Raw genomic sequence first — 19158 nt, 5'->3', positions numbered from 1 at the left:
ACCCTGCTGTTTCATGTCAAAATAGCTGCTGTGAAAATGGTGTGTTACCTAAAATATATCCATCCATTTTCTGTAACCAATTATCCTTATCTTATTGGGCAAGAGGCGGGGTACACCCTGGTCAAGTTGCCAGTTCATCTCAGGGCACATACAAACAAGCATTCACGTTCATTCACACCTACGGGCAGTTTAGAGTCACCAATTAAACTATTATGTGCATGTCTTTGGACTGTGGGAGGAAGCCAGGGTAGCCACACAGAAAGGCCCCAGGTGAGGTTTGAACCAGGAACCTTCTTGCTGTAGAGTGACACTGTGCCGCCCTCCAAATAATTCAATTAATTCAAAAATAAGATGTTTATGTTATGGCAGCATCATTTCTATTCACATCCCAGTGCTTGTAAACATTTATTTAGATGATGCCAAGTCCTCACTGTCCTTTTAAATCAACTCATATTAGAAATACTAACTGCATGATTTTAACTTCAGTACAAAACACACAAACATGTTCCACAGACTTTATTTCAGCCGACTCAGGACAGAGAATCTTGACGCAATCTTAAGTTCAACACTGTTCCCTTCTTTGAAAGCAAGAAAAAAAAAAGTTATGTACAAAAATAAGGTATGTAAAAAAAAAAAAAAAAAAAACACAAAGATACAGGACAAAAAAAACAAATATTAATGCTTATTCATGGAGGGCTGTTATAAATAGTGAACAGTATTTATTTGCGCTTTAGTTCGCTTAACTATGCTGTGAGTAATCATCAGTTCATGACAAAACCTCTCATGATTTTTGTTCATTCGATAAGAAGCCAGTAGCACCATTCTGAGTTCATCCATGACACTGTGTGCCATCTGAGGCTGGACGAAATCCCCTCTTAGTGTTTCACATGAGTAATGGGGCTCATTGCCTCCATGCAGTGCAAAAAGGAAAACAAAGAAAAAAAAAAATACTTACGTCAACACCAACCAGTGAACAAGTAATTCAGTCTCAAACAGTCTTTCCAAAATCTCTCACCAGGAGAACTTTCGAATGAAACTCTTTCCGTTATCATTGCAATTTCAATAGAGTAACACTTGTTATTCTGTATTTTTTTTCTTCCACATCCATTATTTTATATCAAATTGTAGCTATGACTGGCTAATACAATCATCTAAGCAGGCAAGTTGCCTGAAAAAGCAGTCCAGCAAAACTAGCCAAACACCAACATACATTTTATGTCAACAAAATGTAACCAAATGTAACACGACTTCTTCATTTTCATGGACGAGTTCTGTTGCGTTTTACAGTATTATAGTATCTGAACTGAAGTCTCATATTGTGAAAACATTATCCTTCATTTTTTTTTTCTTTTACATGAAACAAAATGTAAAATGTCATTATGTCCTCCAGGAGCTGCACCACACACTTCCATTAACACAAGTATTACGTGTAAGCCGGTTGACTCACAGACAAGGCAAGAAGTGAAGGCAGATGAGCAGAAAAAAAAACATAATGTAACAGAGCAGGTGAATGAATATGCAAAAACATACTCAGGAGTCTGTTTAACATATACATGTAGCTTAGAAGCCTGCCATATATTGAGTTATAATTATAAATCACTCATATTGACTGATATAAAAACCATCTCACAAGCAACTTTGACTTTTTTTTTTCCTGCGCTGAGTTGACAAACTTGCACATTATGCTGAACCAATTTAAGTCTTTTGTTCTCAATGGCAACTTTGATTGTCACTTTTTCATGGTATAAAGCACATGTTGGTTCCAAAGAGAGCGGATGTATTTTCTTTTAACCTCTGTTGGTCAATGAGAACAATTTGATCTACAGTCCAGCTTCAGTCATTTGTGCGAGACTGCCTTGTTGAATGTGCTCATACCTCTTTAGTGATCACAGACGGGTTGCAACGTTGTTTTGTTGATACGTATAGCAGTTGCAGTGCATTCTAGAGACAGCTGGCTTGGTCATGTGAAGCACTGAAATACAGTATAGCAATACATAATACAATAAAAGACATAATAATCCATTATACAGTGTATGTACAACTCTGTTCAAAATGCTCACGTTAACGGACTCTGTCATAACTCTTTCTTTTGGACTTCTGTCTTTGACTTGTGGCGGTTTCTTTCAAAAAATTAATTTATATATCAAACACTTTACAGATTTATCCTCTCTTTTATCCATGTCCTATTTTATTTATAGCTTTGCTTCCCTACATAGCCATAGTGGTCAGGTGCTGATGCCCTAGCAGCCCCTTGCGCCCTGCTCCGGCCCCTGGGTGCCCCCCTCCGCTGCCATGGCCACAGTATTCTTGCAGGTTCTGACGCAAAGTAACCAGTGCAGACCCCAAACAGGCACGATTCGGAGCCAAGACACCCCCAGGCAACTGGAAGAGGACAGTGGCGACCCCAGCCATGCCGTCATCTGTGGGCTCCAGGGTGATGGGCCCGACCTTAAAGGTTGAATAGGAAAAGCCCATGAGCTGAGAGAGGAAAGGGTCGGAGCGGCAAAAGTGCTGGTAGCCGCTGTACGTGGATGGGTGGTGATGGTGTGAGGCCGGGGTGCCAGCTGTGGTGCTGGCATAGTGGTGGGTGTTCAAGTAGTGCAGCGGCAGGTGCTGGCCGCCGTTGCCCCCTCCGCCCAGGGTGAGGTGATGGTGGTGGTGGGCTGTGGGTCCGGAGCCTGGGTCATGTTTGTAGGAGACAGCTCCTGCCCTGCCCCTCTGGCCCACCACCACTCCTCCTAACTTGCCCGTACGGGCATGAGCAAGTGTTACAGTGCTGCCCCCTACCCCTCCACCAGCTGAAGGAAGGTAGATGAGCTGAGGCTCCTCTGGCTCAAGGTATATGGTGAGTTTAGCAAACGGCCTTGACGCCATCTTGGTCATCTCCTGGATGTGGCGACGCTGCTCCCGACGGAAGTCCAGGAACTGCTTAACCTTCCACAGAAGTACGCAGACAGACAGGAAGAGGAAAAAGCAGGAGAAGAAAACAGAGAAGAAGACAAAAAGATCGATGTGGGCCTGGTCCTGTCGCAGAAACAGCAGGCCCTGGGACTCGCCATGTTTGTCGCCAGTTCCCACGCCTCTCAGAGCGATGTAGAAGCGGCTGGACTTCAGGGAGTGCACCTCATGGGGGAAGGTGATGACCACACGATCTCGAACACCTCGGACAATCAGCACCGTCTGTGGTTTCCACACAGTGATGTATGAGATGAGTCCTTCAGCCCGCTCCTCTCGAATTTCTCTCTCAGCGCCCGGTGCTTTTGCTTGCAGCTGCAGTGGATTATGGGAGAGGACTGGGCCTCCCAGACTGGATGAGGTGTTGGCAAACACCTTTATAGGGGACGGAGGTGAATCCTTATCTGCACCAGTCGCTGGACCCCGAGTCCCCGACTCTTCCTCAATCTTGATGGTGTGTATCCCTGTGTACCGGTCCACATCCACAATGAAGGTGTCATGAGAATTGGACACATACACCTCCACCTCACCAAAGGTAACATCAATGGTGACCCGAATGTCCACATTGGTGAACTTTGGCTGTGCAGCAAAAAACACAGTGCGCCCCTTGGGCAGGTTTCGAATGGTGGGATCATGGAAGCAGTTGGTCTGGGACGTTGGGTCAAAGCAGCACTCTGTGTCCACGTTGAACTGACGGTAGCACTGACGCCCATTCACCGGTGTGCCATTGAAGGAGTCTTTGCATTTGGCGCACTTTAAATAGAGCACAACAAATACAATTTGAGCAAATCTTCTATATTTATACGTCTATATATACACAATCCAAATCTTCTACATTTGAAATCATGTCTACCCTCTGCATACCTGTTGCCGGTAGCAGTCTTTCCTGTCACTCTGAGGGCTGCTGAGACAGGAAGAGGTCTCTGTGTTGTTTTGGCAGGGGCAACCTGTGCCATCGTGTTCATTACACGTGTCTGCATGGCCATTACACTGACACCTGCAATGAAGAGAGAAAAAGAGAAAACACTGAAGAGGAGACAGTAGGAAATGCCAGAACATTATTTTAAAAGCATTATATTATTGTACATGACACATAAAAGCTTTGTGGTGTTGGTCACAGTACAGTAATCTATTGACTACTGAGCAGCAATCTTTACTCACTTGTCACACTTCCCCTGCAGCAGGAAGTAGCCACTGAGACAACTCTCACATTTGTCCCCCACGCTGTTGTTCTGGCAATTCACACACACAGCATTCTCTTCTGTGGGACCCTCAGACACCCAATTCTGAATCTGATAGTAGAACAAAGAGACACATAGCCCTGAAACTTAACAGTAAAGTGTCAGACACAAAGCCCGAGATACAAGAGTAACACACTACTTTTGTATTTGCTTTTTGTATAAAATCATGAGAATCACACTTACGCTGCTGGGGTCCAGAGGAAAGACCCGTGGGTTCTCGATGGCCTTCTTATGTTCGTCTCGGGATAAACACACAGCACTGTTTTCCCTGCAAAACTCCCGACATGGACGACAAGTGCCGCCTCCCTTGGCAGAGCCCACAAACAGAGGCTTACACTTTTCGCAGTGTTTACCCTAAAAATAGAGGAAGGAGAAATCAACACATGGGGACATGGGGAAAAACTGTGTTTACAGTATTTGCATGTGTTTAACTACAAGCACTTACAATGGTGTTATTGTGGCACTCAATGCAAACATCTGGTTTGTTAACACCAGCACAGTTGCTGTGTTTGTTGCAGCTGCACTGAGAGGAACAGTTATCTCCCACAAATCCAAAGTGACACTGACACACTCCTGGAGACACGCATGTCCCGTTCACACACCCTTGTGCGCACACTGGCTCACACTGACCAGAAACACTGTGCAGGAGGAAAACAAGAAGATGATATTTGGGTTAACCTGTGCAGTACATTTGAAAAGCAATACAGTACTTTTTATAATATCCTTTATGTGTTCTGAAACTGAGGCATACATGCTGACTCTTGATTTTACCTGCTGAGTATGTAACCCTGTTTGCAGGTGCAGTGGTATCCCTGTGGTAGGTCATGGCAGTCCTGGGTGCTGTTGCAGTGGTGATGGCTGTTGGCACACTCATCCTCCTCTGGACAGTGGAGGAAGGACCAGCTGCTGTTTCTTAGGGGGCAAACGCCTTCGCTCACACCTGTGACACAAGAATAGAGTAAATCAAAGATGAAAAACTAAACTGGTTATACCTTACGATGCTTGAACGCATCTACTTAAGCTATTTCTCACCATCAAGTCCTCCTTGCAGGCAGCGTCCAGCCCCATTGCCCCCACGAGTAGCACACCAGCCACACTGAGGCCTGGCAATGCACTGGGAGCACTGCGTGAGCTGGGAGCACTGTGGAGAGCAAGAGTCCCCCCCGGAAAGCAAGCGACCACACTGACCCGCCTCACATCGCAGGGGCACGAAAGACGGGCTCATGCACTAGAGGAAGGGAAGAGAGGTTAGCTAAATATGAAGATGCTTTTAATAAATATATAAAAGACGTACACTCTTACCTGCTGCAGAGCCATGCTCCACACACAGTGCTGCCAACCCCCATCAGAGCCTCTGGAGCCCAGACAGAGGCTGCAGTTATGCAGACTGTGGCAGGGTGGAGGGCACGGCAATGGGGGAGAAGACTCCACCTGCATTGGAGAGACGTTGAGCAGGGCGTAGCTGAAACACGTCCAGTCATAGGTGGGGTTCACACTCAGGATGCGCCTCGTCTCACCTGGAGAAATCATAACACAGATGTTTTTTTCAGTGAAACATAAAAATTCTTAAAATCAAAATGCACAAAACTCAGCTGGTGATCCTGATTCACATTTTTTAAAACCAAAAAAAGGAAAGAAATTCACAAGTTCCCCGAAGCTCATCAACACTATTTCCTGTACCTGTGCGCTTGAATTGGCGAGTCCACATGCATTTTCCAGAAGCAGTGCACTTGGGGCAGTCAGAGGCCTCACAGCTGGTCTCGGTGCAGTTGCTAGACAGGAAAATCTCTCTCTGGTTGATCCGACAGTCATGTTCAGATGTACAGCTAACAGAGCTGCTGATACAGGCCCCCTCTGGACAGTTTGTGCACCACTTGCACTGCAGAGCAGGCTGGGAAATTTAGTGAAGAACAGACTTTAGATAATAGACAGTAGCTTTGAGGTAATGATCGTGTTGGAGCAGGGTGGTCGTGTGTTACCTGTGATGGACTGGAGAATGTTTTGGGGTGTCGGGCGAGGCATTCGCTGCAGGTCTTCAGTCTGCGACACTGGTCTGGCTGACGAGGGGTTGGGGAACAGGGAGACTGGCCAAAGCAGCCCATTCTGACGGAGAGGTACCAATGCATTTTATTTAGCAGCAGCACATAACTTTAAGCTCAAGAGCATAATGCTATTTATTTGAAGTTGTTTTCAGCCAGTGTGCTACCTCTCAGCAGTATCAGAAGAAGCACACGCTCCTCTACACCACACACAGCTGCCTGTGGTGGTGTTGCAGGCCTCTGGTGTGGGCAGCAGGGCACAAGGGTCAGAGGGCACAGACAGGGTCAGGAGTCTGCCCAGAGTGATGCCATTGAAGCCTCCTGACAGGAAGAGACGACCACCCCAGCTCGTCATGGCAAGAGACACAGAACGATTGACTGGATCTCCTACAGCAGACACTGAAGGACAGAGGTGGAGAGGTGTTTGGTTATAGCATGGCAAGTTTTGATTTGACTGCAATTTAATCAGGAGGAAAACACCAAGACAGTCACCTGGATGTATCCAGGTGTTACAGTTGATCTGGTACAGAGACACTGAGTTACTATAGTCCTCTGCTTCCGTCCTCCCACCAACAATGACCATGGTGTCTTTGATCAGGGCTGCAGCGTGGAAGAAACGGGACAGGGGCTGCGCAGCAAAGAAACGATACATCAAAATATATCTATGTTATCTTTATGCAGTGGACTAATAAGAGGATAAATGCAATGGCTTGTCAGGAGACTCTTACCTTATTACCCCGTGAGGGGACCAGAAGAGACCAGGTAAGGTTGGGGTAGTATAGACTGTAGAGCTCGCCTGAGGGCTCCACAGTCTCTACGTGAAAGCGGTAGCCTCCAAAGACATAGATGGCATCAGTCTGTTCATGGTAGACTGCTGAGTGGCCATATAAACCTGAAAAATACAGGAACAAAAAGTTCACTTCATTTGTTGACACATTTTCAAAAGGTACTATTTTTTAAAAAAAGGGCCTCAAAAACCTGTAGGCGGTGTGCCAGTGTGGGGGGCGATGGTCCAGTTTCCAGAATGAGGGCTGAACTCCAGCAGATGGTGGTTGAAGCCGTTCTCTGGAGAGTAACCGCCAATCAACAGCACAGAGGAGTCTCGGCGTACTGTCAAAGTGTGGCCAGCCACCGGGGGCAGCACTGAGCTCTGTGAGAGGTGGAGGAACATTGAATTAGCTGGAGGTAAAAAATATATATACTCCAGATTTTTAAGATATCTTGTATTTTCTTGACAAATCGAATCCTAACCGTGTGTTCTCTCCAGATTAAGCTGCTGAGATTGAGACTCCAGGTATCCATGGCAACGCCGTTTTGAGTGACACCTCCCACCACCAACATGAAGTTGTGACTAGCTCCGTGGCCCCCAGAGCCAGACTCATGACTGGTCAGCAGTGAAGCGGCGTGGTGATAGCGAGGGCTAGGAGTCGAACCTTCTTCCACAGAGCTTGTTAACATTTGGGTCCAACGATGCTCTGACACAGAATATCTAAAGCAACCGGGGACAAACTGTGTTACTATGCACATAGACAATACATACAGTATAAAAACACCTAAAAAAGTTCATGACATTAATACTACTGAGGACAGTCTCTGTTTACATGGCCCTACCTGTAGACATTTCCTAGAATGCCCTCTGACAGAGAGAGGCCTCCATACATCCAGAGGTTGCCCTGTGGTCCAGACACCAGAGAGTGGCCCATCCTGTGGAGGAACCTGTGGGCCTGGTTCTGTGGAGTAACAGTGCATATGAGTGTGTGTCCGTTTGTGCTGGAGTGTAAGTGTGCAGAATACTGTTTATATATTTTGCCCTTACCACTGTCAGTTGCGTGTCCAGCAGTGTGTCCCAGACCAGGCTGTTGGAGTCTCGAGGGACAGAGCAGTCTGAGCCAGCCCAGCTGTCTGAGCACACACACACTCCCAGAGACTGAACACAGAAAAAAAAAAGCTAGTTAGCAATCACATGACTATCATCAACAGGACACATTATTTTACGGCCGAAGATGAACACATCAAATCAAATGGCAATGTAAACTTCTTAATATAAATGGTCATCTCTTACCATATTGCAAGCCCCTCTTCCTTCTGCTATCCCACAATCCTGAGGGCACATGGGCCGGTCGCAGTGGGGTCCACCATATCCCTGAGGGCACTGACAGAGCCCCCCTTGGCATTGGGCTCCACCTGGACACACAGGTGACCCCTCTTCTCCCTCATCAGAGCTCTGGTGACACCGCCGCACCCAGAAAGAGGCATTGAAGCCTTGAGGTTTGCTCGAGGAGACGTTGGCCTCAAAGTAGACGGAGATCACACCTGGTGGTAAAAGAGAAGGTACAATATAGTGACACTGTGACTTCTGACTGGGTGTTTAAATGTCTCAAACTTGATTGCTTTGCTTAAGAATATATGGATAAATACCTGAGGTGGCCTCCACAGTGATAGGTTGGGACCTCGTGGTTCCACAAAATGCCCCAATCAGGTTGTGATCTGAATGTACAACTCCATTGCTCAGGAAACGAGGAAGCCCATCAAACACATACACAAACGAGCTCTGCGCAATAAATATAAAGAAATATTCATACAAAGATAAATACAAATTTTGATGCTACAGTGTAGCTAACATGCTCATTTGCACACACGTATAATTAGTACATGTTTGTACTCACTTTACAATGCGTGTGGGAGTCTGGGTGTAGAGTGAGGGCTACAGGGGGACACAGTTGCCTGGGCAGACAAGGTGCAAGGTTCTCGGTCACTGACAGAACCCACAAGCAATGAGAAAGCCCACCTTTCCCCTCTGTTCCACTCCGCCATCCAAGAGAAGAGGAGAGAGGCATGGTAGAGGAGGAGGAGGAGGAGGAGGTGGAGGACAGCAGCACAGAACGGCCCTGGCATTGGCGATAGCATGTGCCATTGTTCCTATAGGAAAGAGACAGATGTCAGGAGGGACAAACTTTTTACTTTCATCAGTATTACTTTAATCTACACTCCTTAGTTAAGGTATATGATTAAGATCTCCTTACCTGGGGTCTCCGTAGTAACCAGGCAGGCAGGACTCACAGTGTGCTCCCTGAGTGTTGTGGGTGCAGTAGCACTGGCCTGTCTGGTTGTGACAGTATCCTCGGATTGGGTCACCGTGGCCGTTACACTCACATGGCACACAGCCGCCGCCACCAGCCAGAGCTGATCCAAAACTACCGGGACGGCAGTGCTCACAGTGGGGCCCTGTAGTCCAATCTGAAAGACAGAAGAAGAATGTCAGTTTAGTTTTATGAATTGTGTGATTCTACTTCATGAATTAGTTCTGTATGACTTACAAGGTATTGAAATAGGTTACACATTATGATCTCACCCTGGCATTCGTCACAGATCCCTGGTGCAGTAATACAGGTGGAATGGAAGTTGCAGCCACAGTCCACATCACATTCAACACCACTGAGAACCAGAGTGGCGGGGTCAGAAGTCCAGCCGAGAGAACATTCACACTCAAACCGTGGGCTGCCACTACACTGGCCCTCACGACACTCATTGTAGCACCTGTGGGAGGGAGGGAGGAAAAATATGGGGGGAGTCAAAATGTAAAAGAAATTTTGATGAAGGTGAGGAAGATTTTTAGGTTAAGAGGGCTGAAGGATGAATCATTTTTAGGCAAAGACTCTTACGTCTGGTTGCAGTGCAGTGTGCCATCTCCTGTGTATCCTCTCTCACAGTGGCACTCGTAGGAAGTGGGGGTGTTGATGCAGGTGGCAAATAGGTGACAGTTGTGGAGACCCAGCCTGCATTCTTCTACATCGGGACAGGTTGGGTAGGACCAGATCGCATCCTGCTCTTCGTCATCCAAGTGCTCCAGCTCCATCTCCATTTCCAGGGGTCGAGGCGGGGCTGAGGTCTGGGGCTCAGGGCTAGAGGAGAGCCGGACAAGGTGAGTTGAACAGGTATACTATATCAATCTATCCATTCATCGTGTTATATCCCAATGTAGAAGTTCTGTTTTAGTTTACAATAACACGTCTAACATGTCTACGGGCTGTGATGGTTTCTAAAAGCTAAACCGAGCCATCACAAACAAAAACACAACAAAAAGCACTTCAATTATTTATTTTCTAATTGGATCTATCTGATACACTGAAATGTTTTCTTTGACAGACTGGAACAATTGGATTTGATCTGTTGGTGAGTCTCACAAATGTTTATTAAAACAGTCTGCTTCTAAAAAGGCTAAAAGTGAGGAACTTGTCAATATTTACTAATTATGGTTTTAAACACTCCATCCACTATATTAAAAGTATAAAACTGCTCATATAACAAGAACCCTAACAGCATCAAGTCAATGAAAACGTAAATCTTACTTTGCAGCTCGTGCTTCAGCCACAGCCATGCTGCAGTTATACACCGAGGGGTCGTCCATTCCTGCCCAGTCCCCCCTCAAACATCTAAAAAGACGAGTGGAAAAGAATAAATGACTAGACAAAAATCACAATAATCAGTTAACACATCAGCAATTTGATTAGAAAAAGGATGTACTATTCACTTATTCAAATTAGGTGTGTCGTTATGTTTACAATACTTACTTTCCAATTGTCGGATTGTTATAGTCACCACACCAGCCACACTGGAACGTCCGCAGGCAGTCTGTGCAGGTGTTTAAAGCTGAACACTGCTTACACTGTGGAACCGAATGAACACTGACGGGTACGAGAATAAAGAAAGAGAATATCAGATTATTGACGTAAGGGTGCACTGAATTATTTGAACTCATAAAACTTTTGTACTAATTTCTTTATCTTGGTTTAATACAAGCAATGTGAATATACTACTTAAAAATCACAGAAACAAACATGCAAACAAGGAAACTGTGTGTGCAACTGCAAATAGTCATTATGTGTATAAACTCAGCTTAAAATAAAACAAAGAAGGTCTGAAAAAAAAGTCCTCGTTTTACCTGTCATACCAGTCCCTGCACTCTCCGTACGGGTATTTTGTGAGGTAGGCAGCGAAATAGAAACAGGCCTGGGCTGACTCACACCATGCACACTGGCTGGAGTTAGAGAGGCACTCACCACACGTCTTTCTCCTTTGCAAGACAAAAACAATTACCAGAGAGGGGAGTAGAAAAAGGGTGAGTTGTAGGTTCTTGTTGAAATCTTGTTAAAATATAGTTTTTCAACTCACTGGTTGCAGACTTTAGGACATCCCCTTGGGTCACGTATGGATCCATCTAGTTTTCCCCGTCGACTGCACTGGTAGTCGCCTTTCTTGCTGGAGTTTATCTGCCATTCACAATAAGCGTCCTGCAGGTCAAAGGTAGATTTGCATGAGTGGCTGTAATTGAAGCTATAATATCAACAATATAGTGACATTTTATGTTTAAACCTTTTGTCATCTATGATGTACCTGAGTACAAGCAGAGCAGTCTCTGTACTCTTCACACAAGGTGCAGTGCTGGGGTGCCAGCAGCAGATGGCGTTGACCTTCTCCCTTGCCTTCCTCCTTCTCTCCCTCAGGGCATGGCTCCAGGTCTGGGCTATCCCGTAACAAGCAGCGTGACAAGGATGGGCACCAGCCACAAGATTGGTCTGATAGACAGGCTAGACAGGACATGTATCCTGAGCAGGAACCTGAGCGGTAAGGCTCCAAAAACAGGAAAGAGATCTCCTAAGAGATGGGGGAAAGAGAGAACATGAGGTAAGATATTTTGCATCTACTGAGAAAAACTCCTTGTGAGGAAACAATTATAGAATTAAAAATGTGCAAGGAACAACAACTTTCACTGGTTAACCTCTCTGCTTTTGTAGAAAAAGTTTAACGATGCCAGTACTCACACTCCCTCCAGGCAATGTTCTGTTCCAGATCAGAGCCATCTCGCTGGTCTGCCCCGAGCCCGAGTTGTTAAGGTAGCCTTCAGCCTGAACGAGGTAATGGTTGCCCCTAGTCAGGTTAGAGAATAGTCTACTCCCATCTGGGCGAGCCAGCAGCCTCAACTCCTTCTCCTGCTGGGCTGCCCAATGACCCACCACCTCCTAAGAGAAAGAAAAAGTGGTGTTAAGTTAAATGGCAATAAATGAGTGCTGCTAATTTAATAAATCTCTTTTAATGTATTTAAAACATAGGGTGTGCCTGTTCAACAGCAGTTTTTTCATTAAATTAGCTTTTCAGAAATGTGCATATGATAAATGCAGTGAATTTAAATTAAAAAACAAAAAATATGAGCCATTTGTTTTAAAATCATTTATCGGATTAAAAAAAAAAACAAAGTCTGGAGTGTTGACATGCACTTTCTCTCACCAGTTGGCTGGAGTTGGGACCTGATGCCATTCGAGCCTCAAAGTGGAGCCTCTGGATGCGAGCCCACATGGAAACAGTCTCGGTGGGAGCGGGTGCAGGTGGAGGGGCTCCCCACAACGGGTGGATGAAGCCCCTGAACTGTAGGGCTACGTCCATTTCTGTGGTAGGGCTAAGGATGATGGTGGTGCTGCGGAGGATGGACACCTGGCAAAAGGGGTGACGAGGATGGAGGATAGTGGAGGATGGATGGAAGTGGAGACACATCAACAGAAGCAGTATTCTCTACAAACTGCAAAGTTTGACAAGCTACTTGAAAAACAAATCTTCTCTTTGAGTTAATAGCAAAACAGACAGCGAAAAAAGCAAGAAAGACAAGTAAGCACTGAATTAGAGAGGTTAAAAAGCAAAGAGCACAATGTAGAAATGAAAAATAAAAGAAATAATTATAATATTATATTATATAAGTTGGAGGACTGCAGTGGAGTTACAGTGTCACAGCAATGATGGAGGAAGGAAGGAGGGATAAGTATAAGCAGAGAGGGAAGTAATTACAACCACAACTAGTACAGTTAGCACTTGAGATTTAGACTCCGTACCTTGTCAGGCTGGGAGTCGTTGCGGGGGTGCTGGAAGGTGAGCAGGTGCAGTCCCGGGACATAGTTCTCGGTGCGACAGGAGTGGAGGGAGGTTAGGAAAAGGGTACGCTCCCCCCACCAGCCGTACGCCCCTGAGATCTGGTCCACACGGCACGCACTTCGCTCTGTGAGACCGAGAGGGAGAGGTCAGCACACAAAGAACACATCTGACCTCTGAAAATCTCATAATACAGCAGTTTCCTAAAGTGCACTACTGTACCGAAACGAGTCTGATCTGTGACTTTTGTGTGACGTGTGTTCAAAAAGAGTAAAAGGACATGACCTTGCTGCACCAAAGCAAGTATGTAATTGGACATGCGAGTCAAATCATGGTCTGAGTAGCTTGTCCAATCTCAGCTGAATGTAGTCAAGTCACTGTGCTCTATCTCTGAAACACGCCCAACATGAGTCTAGTCCCTCCCATGTCAACTCCCAACATCTCTTTTTCAGTCTGAAGCTTAGCCCTTCTCTCCTGCCCTCCTTCCTCCCTCCCTGGGTCTCACCTGACACTGGTAGGCAGGACTCATTCTGAACACACCAGCCAAAATCCCCAGGGGCACGTGCCAGAAAAGCTGGAGTGCCACTGAACACCAGGCAGGACTGGCAATCAGACAGGAAGCGAGCTAGGCCCAAGCAACCATTACTGCCACACTGTGGACACAAAACGGGGATTAGATATTGCAACAGTGTGACAATATGTATAAGAACCACAAGGCTGTACAAAGGGAAGTGTTACCGGATTAGTGGGCTGGTACTCTCGACAGCGACCTTCACACCAGCTGCACTCTGGGTTCTTAAGGCACATACTTTCGTCTAGAGCTTCAGCACAAACGGCGTCCTAGGCAACACAGACACACACAGACACAACTATTTAGATTTAGTTGTCCCTAGTTGCTCTTCTTTAACACAGTTTTCTCGTTCTTTCTCCCACCAGTCTTCCCAATAACTTCCTGTTATTTACTCACCCGATCACTTTGATTGCTACTGACGAACAGTGGAACTTTGTAAGCCACCAGGTCTCCACGGGCAACACCACTGTAACCCCCAGCAACCAGCAGCACCCGTCCCTCCATCACAGCAGCAACATGCGAGTAACGGCCCCTCACAGCATCACCACCTTAGGAAAAAAATAGAAGTTTTGTAAGTACCAAATATCAAGAAACTAGTTGTGGATGAAAACTATGAACTGTGTGCCAGTCTAGAAAGAAGACACAGTCTACAAGGACTTACTGAGGGACCATTTTTCCCCAGCAGACACCCACTGGTGACAGCCCAGATGGTAAAAGAAGATCTCCTCATCGTAGCACTTCTCCTCTTGGTAGTGAATATGTACATTCCCCCCTAGGAGAGAAAGACAGGAAGAGAATAGATAAATATACATGGGACTGCACTGATTAAAATGGATTACACCTGCTTATTTTCGTGATACTCACCGTAGACCACCATGTAGTTTCCAATGACAGTGGCTGAGTGGAAAGCTCTCTCTCGTGGGCCTGTCGCTGGGAAACGGGAACGGAAGGCTGTCCAAAACCGCCTCTCCACGTGGAACACGTCGGTGTTGTTCACTCTAACACTAAACCTTAAGAAAACAAACAGTGTGTACTTTATGTATCTATAAAAGATGCTGTATATTTACTTGTTGGATTATTCTCAAAATGTTCTCAGAGGCCATTTGTTTTATTATTTCAAAAAATGTCTACCTCTGTTGTCTTGTCTTTTTTTGTTTGTTTGTGTTTATTTTAAGTTTTTGCTACAGGAATCAGGTTTTATCTTATCTAATCTGGGATAAACTGTTTACAGTTCACTGTCTGTTCACAGGAATAGAGAAATGACACATCTGCACCCAAACAAATAGAGATGTGCCACAACCTAGGCAGGAAACTGTACCCCTTAACAAACCACAACTAGAGAAGTGTGTACTACGACACACGTCACAGTTCTCCCTCTTCCTACTGGCTGTGTATGTATTCCTGTATTCAGTGCAATAAATTTGAAGGTCTTGGTCTCGTCTCACGATTAACTGCATTTTTCCAATGTCTTGTCTCGGTCTCCAACAAAGAGGACTCAGGATTTCAAGAGGATTTCAAGACCGGTCAAGACCACAGCGGTGGGGATATCACCAGTGTTTCCATATTATTCACCTAATAATCTCGAGTTTGTCCCGCCACAGTTTCATAATTAACTGAAAATACTTTTTCAAAATGTTCCACAGTTTGTAGATTAATAAAGAGAGGTCAGGTTGAGGTTTGACCACAAGACCGCAAGCCAGCAACTGCAAAGTTAAATTAAACTCAGTATTTTATGAAGCAGGTCATTAAAAAAAAAAGGAATATAAACTAGGTAAAACTTCCTGCTTCAAATGACACCAATAACTTGACTCATTTTAAATTTTAAATGTTTGCCACCGTTAACGGCTGGCCGTCGCTGCCCTCCCTTACACACACTCCTTGAAAGTAACTTCATAAACATCAAAGAGGATATCTGCAACAGCATCCAAAAGAAAACACACAGCAGTCTGTAAATCCTGCAATACGCTTGCGGAGAAGGCCTCAAAGTCTTGCTGTTGTTCCGGTATTGATAGACTCTGGTCTTGTCTACAACACTGATTCAGTGTGCTGATGCACAAGGGGATGTGTACCTGGCAGTGGTAGGCCTGTGGCCTCCGTAAACCAGCAGTGTCTTGGATGGGCTGTGGTACACCATCGAGTGGCCAGCGGTGGCTGGGGGCTTCCCACCGGTGGGCTGAACAGTCTCCCATCGTCCAGAGCCATGCAGTCCGAACCGATACAGAGAAGAGGAAAACATATCCTCCTCAGTGCGACCTGAGAAGTAAGCAGAAATGCTGCTAAAGTTCGACTGATTTCTCAATGAATAAACGTATGCCAGTCCAAACACAGACTGCACAGCAAGGCAACAATATAACGTGAAACCCACCTCCAAATACATAGAGATAATTGTCTACTACAGCTGCAGCGTGATTGGCCAGTTTAGGAGCACCCAGTGAGCTTGAAAAGCCAAGCTGTTGCCAGTCGTCGTTGAGTGCCCGGTACATCCAGACATCACTCGCAAGGGAGCCGTTGGCTAACTCTCCTCCAAAGATAACCATATTACCCATCCACTCTACTGCTGTGTGAGAATGACGAGCCACCTGTCAACAAAGGAGAGCCAAACAGTGAGAGGAGAGGCTCTATAACAAAAATAAAAATCCAACTAATCATGTTTCCTTTCATGCCTCTGTCAAAAAACAAGGTTTCCTTCAGAACTCTAGCTGTGTTGACAGGGTTTCTCTGAATACTTTACCCTGAATAAGGAAACCAGGTTTCTGGTTTACATGACATCTAAAGGATAAGGTTACTGCAGAGGGCTGATAGTAACCAACTTTACATGCACAGAGTGTGAGATGCAAGATCAGGAGGAAGTAAAACCTGTGTGTGTTTGTGTGTGTTGTGTATATATCCACAAACCACTTACAGGAGAGTGCCCGTAAGACCTGCTTTCCCATTGGTTGGATGTGAAGTTATACTTGATCAAGTCACCAAGAGCTCTGTTCAGGTCAAACCCTGATTGAAAGGAGTAAAAACCAAACAAACACTCGTTCATTAATCATCATAAAATAAACAAACTTGCTGAAGAATGAAGGGCTGTTGACTAAGAACAAACGTGTGGTTGGTTCATTAAATATTAAAACAACAACAACAGTGGAAATTAAGAGTGTGTCAATCTCACCGCCAAACAAGTACATGGCTCCAGTGGAGGACAGGTACACGCCGGCAGAACCCGTCCTGGGAGGCGTGTAGGGGCTTTCCTCGCTCACACGCCACCACTGCCCTGCCCCGCTGTCGTCATGAAAACTAAGTTGGCAACTCTGGCCCATGAAGCCTGGGTTACACAGACAGCGCTCCCCTTTCTGAGACAAAACATGTGAGAATAAGAAAAGCTTAGGACCAACAATCAATGTTTCAATAAAAAAGCACACCTGGCGTCATTCAGAGAACGGCTGAGCGGCTCTTTGGCTGAAGACTGTATACTCTGTGTGCTGATTTAACCTCCCCCTCTCCCTACTCTTACCTTGTCACACTGGCCATTGACAGAACAAGCCTGGGAGCACAGAGGGGTTGTACAAGCTGCTCCTCCCCAACCCTGATGACAGTGGCACTTTAATGTAGAGGAGTCACAGCGGCCATGGCCACCACAGGCTCCGGGGCACAACGAGAAGGTGTAGGTTGCATTGAAGCCGAGGAGGTTGTAATTCGCATCACTGAAGAGATGAAGCAACATCTGGAGAAAAGAAATGAAATAACAGACATTAAGTTAACATTTGCCAAACTTAATATGCTTTAGAGTTCATTTCATCATGTCTTAACTCATTACCTTGCCAGACTTGGCTTCAATAGGTTGGGGCAGGGTGTTACCGCTCAGACTGGCGAGGAGAGGACTCTGATAGGAGTCTCCATCATACACAAACAGGTAATCATAGGTACACTCTGTGTCCATGAAGGTGAAATTCAGGACAATGCGGTGACTGTTGCTAGGAGCTGAAAGATGTAGAGAAAAAAAAAGGGTGGGAAATATTAGTGTATTTAACTGGCTGCGAGCTACTTCCTGTGCACAAAGGCAATATCTTCATACCTTTGATAAGCCACTCGCAGTTCCCATTGACAGAGTAGTTTCCCGGCCCGTCCGTGACGTAGCCTGGTGGTCCCCTCAACACCTGCCTGTGACCCTTGCAGTCTCCTGCTTGGCAAGCAGGAAACTCGGCCAACAGCAGAGCAACCACCAGGATGAAGGAGACAGGGAGGGGGGAGGCCATCACTGGCACAGCCTGAATGATGAGAAGGGAAAAGGGGGGGTGGGAAAAAGGAAGCAATTGGTGTGGAATAGGAGACATGACCAGGCAAAATATGCTGCAGCAAATGTGCATGAAACCTCCTCTTAGTTTGAGTTGACTAAAGCACTAAAAACATAGAAGAAATGCAACGGTCAAGCAATTTTTATTTTTTATTTGCATGACCATGCACGTTTTTGCATTAACTGCATGTCATAATAAGCATGACCCATGTGTTCAAACATAACAGTGGACACATTATTGTGAAAAACAAAATACTGTCTCTGGATGGAGGCTAACAACTGTTAGCCATATGTACAGTAACACAAACACATTATACGCACATTATATTATATATACGCAGACATGTCGTTTGATTAATTTGCGTTTTTAATATCTAACTGGCTGAAGGACAAACCGGCTAATAACAACAAGGCGCTCTCTCTCTCTCTCTCTCTCTCTCTCTCTCTCTCTCTCTCCCTCCCCGCAGGCTATCACAACAAAGCTAACGGTTGCTAAGCTAACGGTCGCTAACCGAATAACCGTTAACGGCGGTTGAAGGCCGTTAGCCGGCCGTTAGCTTTTGTACACTTGCATGCTCGTACTCACCAGTTCCCGTCTCTTTGGCCTCATGGTATTTTACATTTTCAGTCACCCCCCTTTTTTTCTTTTAACGCCAGCTACGACATGAGCTTATCGGGTTAGTGAGTGGCTCCGGACTCAGGTCCGGGCTAGCTCAGTTAGCTCCCCTAACAGCCTTGACTTGTCTTTAGCTCGCTCGCTAAAGCTTTGAGCCAACAAAAAAAAAATCCAGATGCGCAATCGTCAGCGGCTGCACAACAAAAACACAGCAGGATAAGTCAGTCTTGAGAGTAATGAATCGTTACGTAAGGCTAGTGGCAGAGCGATGCTTCTAAAAGGCGAGCATTGCGGTAGTGAGAAACGCTGTCCGCCCTAACAGCGACGCATTTTAACCCGATCGCTGCGGTCCATCATCCGCACAGATGCCCGTTGTTTTGGTACTCAGGGCTGGCTGGCAGTCACCGGTGGTTGCCAACACAAAAGACAGCGCCGTGACTGAGCCTGTGCCGCCACCACCATCTAGTGGCCATGGGGGGAACAACGTTTAAACATCTGGATGTAAACAACAGACACTCATGTGTTAAGAATAAATGCAA

At 45.8% G+C, this 19158-nt stretch overlaps 1 protein-coding gene across 1 annotated transcript; it reads right to left on the bottom strand.

Annotated features, from left to right (window-relative positions):
• Positions 1-501: 501 nt before the first annotated feature.
• On the bottom strand, positions 502-19117 carry megf8 (multiple EGF-like-domains 8). The gene is made up of 44 exons (XM_019267197.2): positions 18590-19117; positions 17785-17977; positions 17527-17690; positions 17224-17433; positions 16882-17062; positions 16627-16715; positions 16090-16303; positions 15794-15977; positions 14589-14734; positions 14386-14496; positions 14121-14272; positions 13892-13993; positions 13659-13806; positions 13117-13280; positions 12521-12724; positions 12058-12255; positions 11630-11890; positions 11408-11526; positions 11178-11309; positions 10807-10920; positions 10585-10668; positions 9898-10137; positions 9588-9772; positions 9259-9472; positions 8902-9154; positions 8654-8786; positions 8298-8548; positions 8052-8162; positions 7847-7965; positions 7487-7724; positions 7214-7385; positions 6964-7127; positions 6728-6863; positions 6403-6634; positions 6176-6299; positions 5877-6087; positions 5499-5713; positions 5229-5424; positions 4968-5136; positions 4642-4834; positions 4380-4550; positions 4117-4247; positions 3820-3952; positions 502-3708 (listed from the first exon to the last, which is right to left on the bottom strand). Exons 1-44 carry the CDS (start codon positions 18611-18613, stop codon positions 2209-2211), a joined length of 8685 nt encoding a protein of 2894 aa, XP_019122742.1. The 5' UTR covers positions 18614-19117; the 3' UTR covers positions 502-2208.
• Between the last annotated feature and the right edge of the window lie 41 nt (positions 19118-19158).

Source organism: Larimichthys crocea, chromosome XIII (assembly GCF_000972845.2).
Source record: "Larimichthys crocea isolate SSNF chromosome XIII, L_crocea_2.0, whole genome shotgun sequence".
Lineage (NCBI taxonomy): Eukaryota > Metazoa > Chordata > Actinopteri > Sciaenidae > Larimichthys > Larimichthys crocea.
The sequence above is the reverse complement of the archived record's forward strand: the minus strand, read 5'-3'. Positions and strand labels throughout refer to the sequence as shown.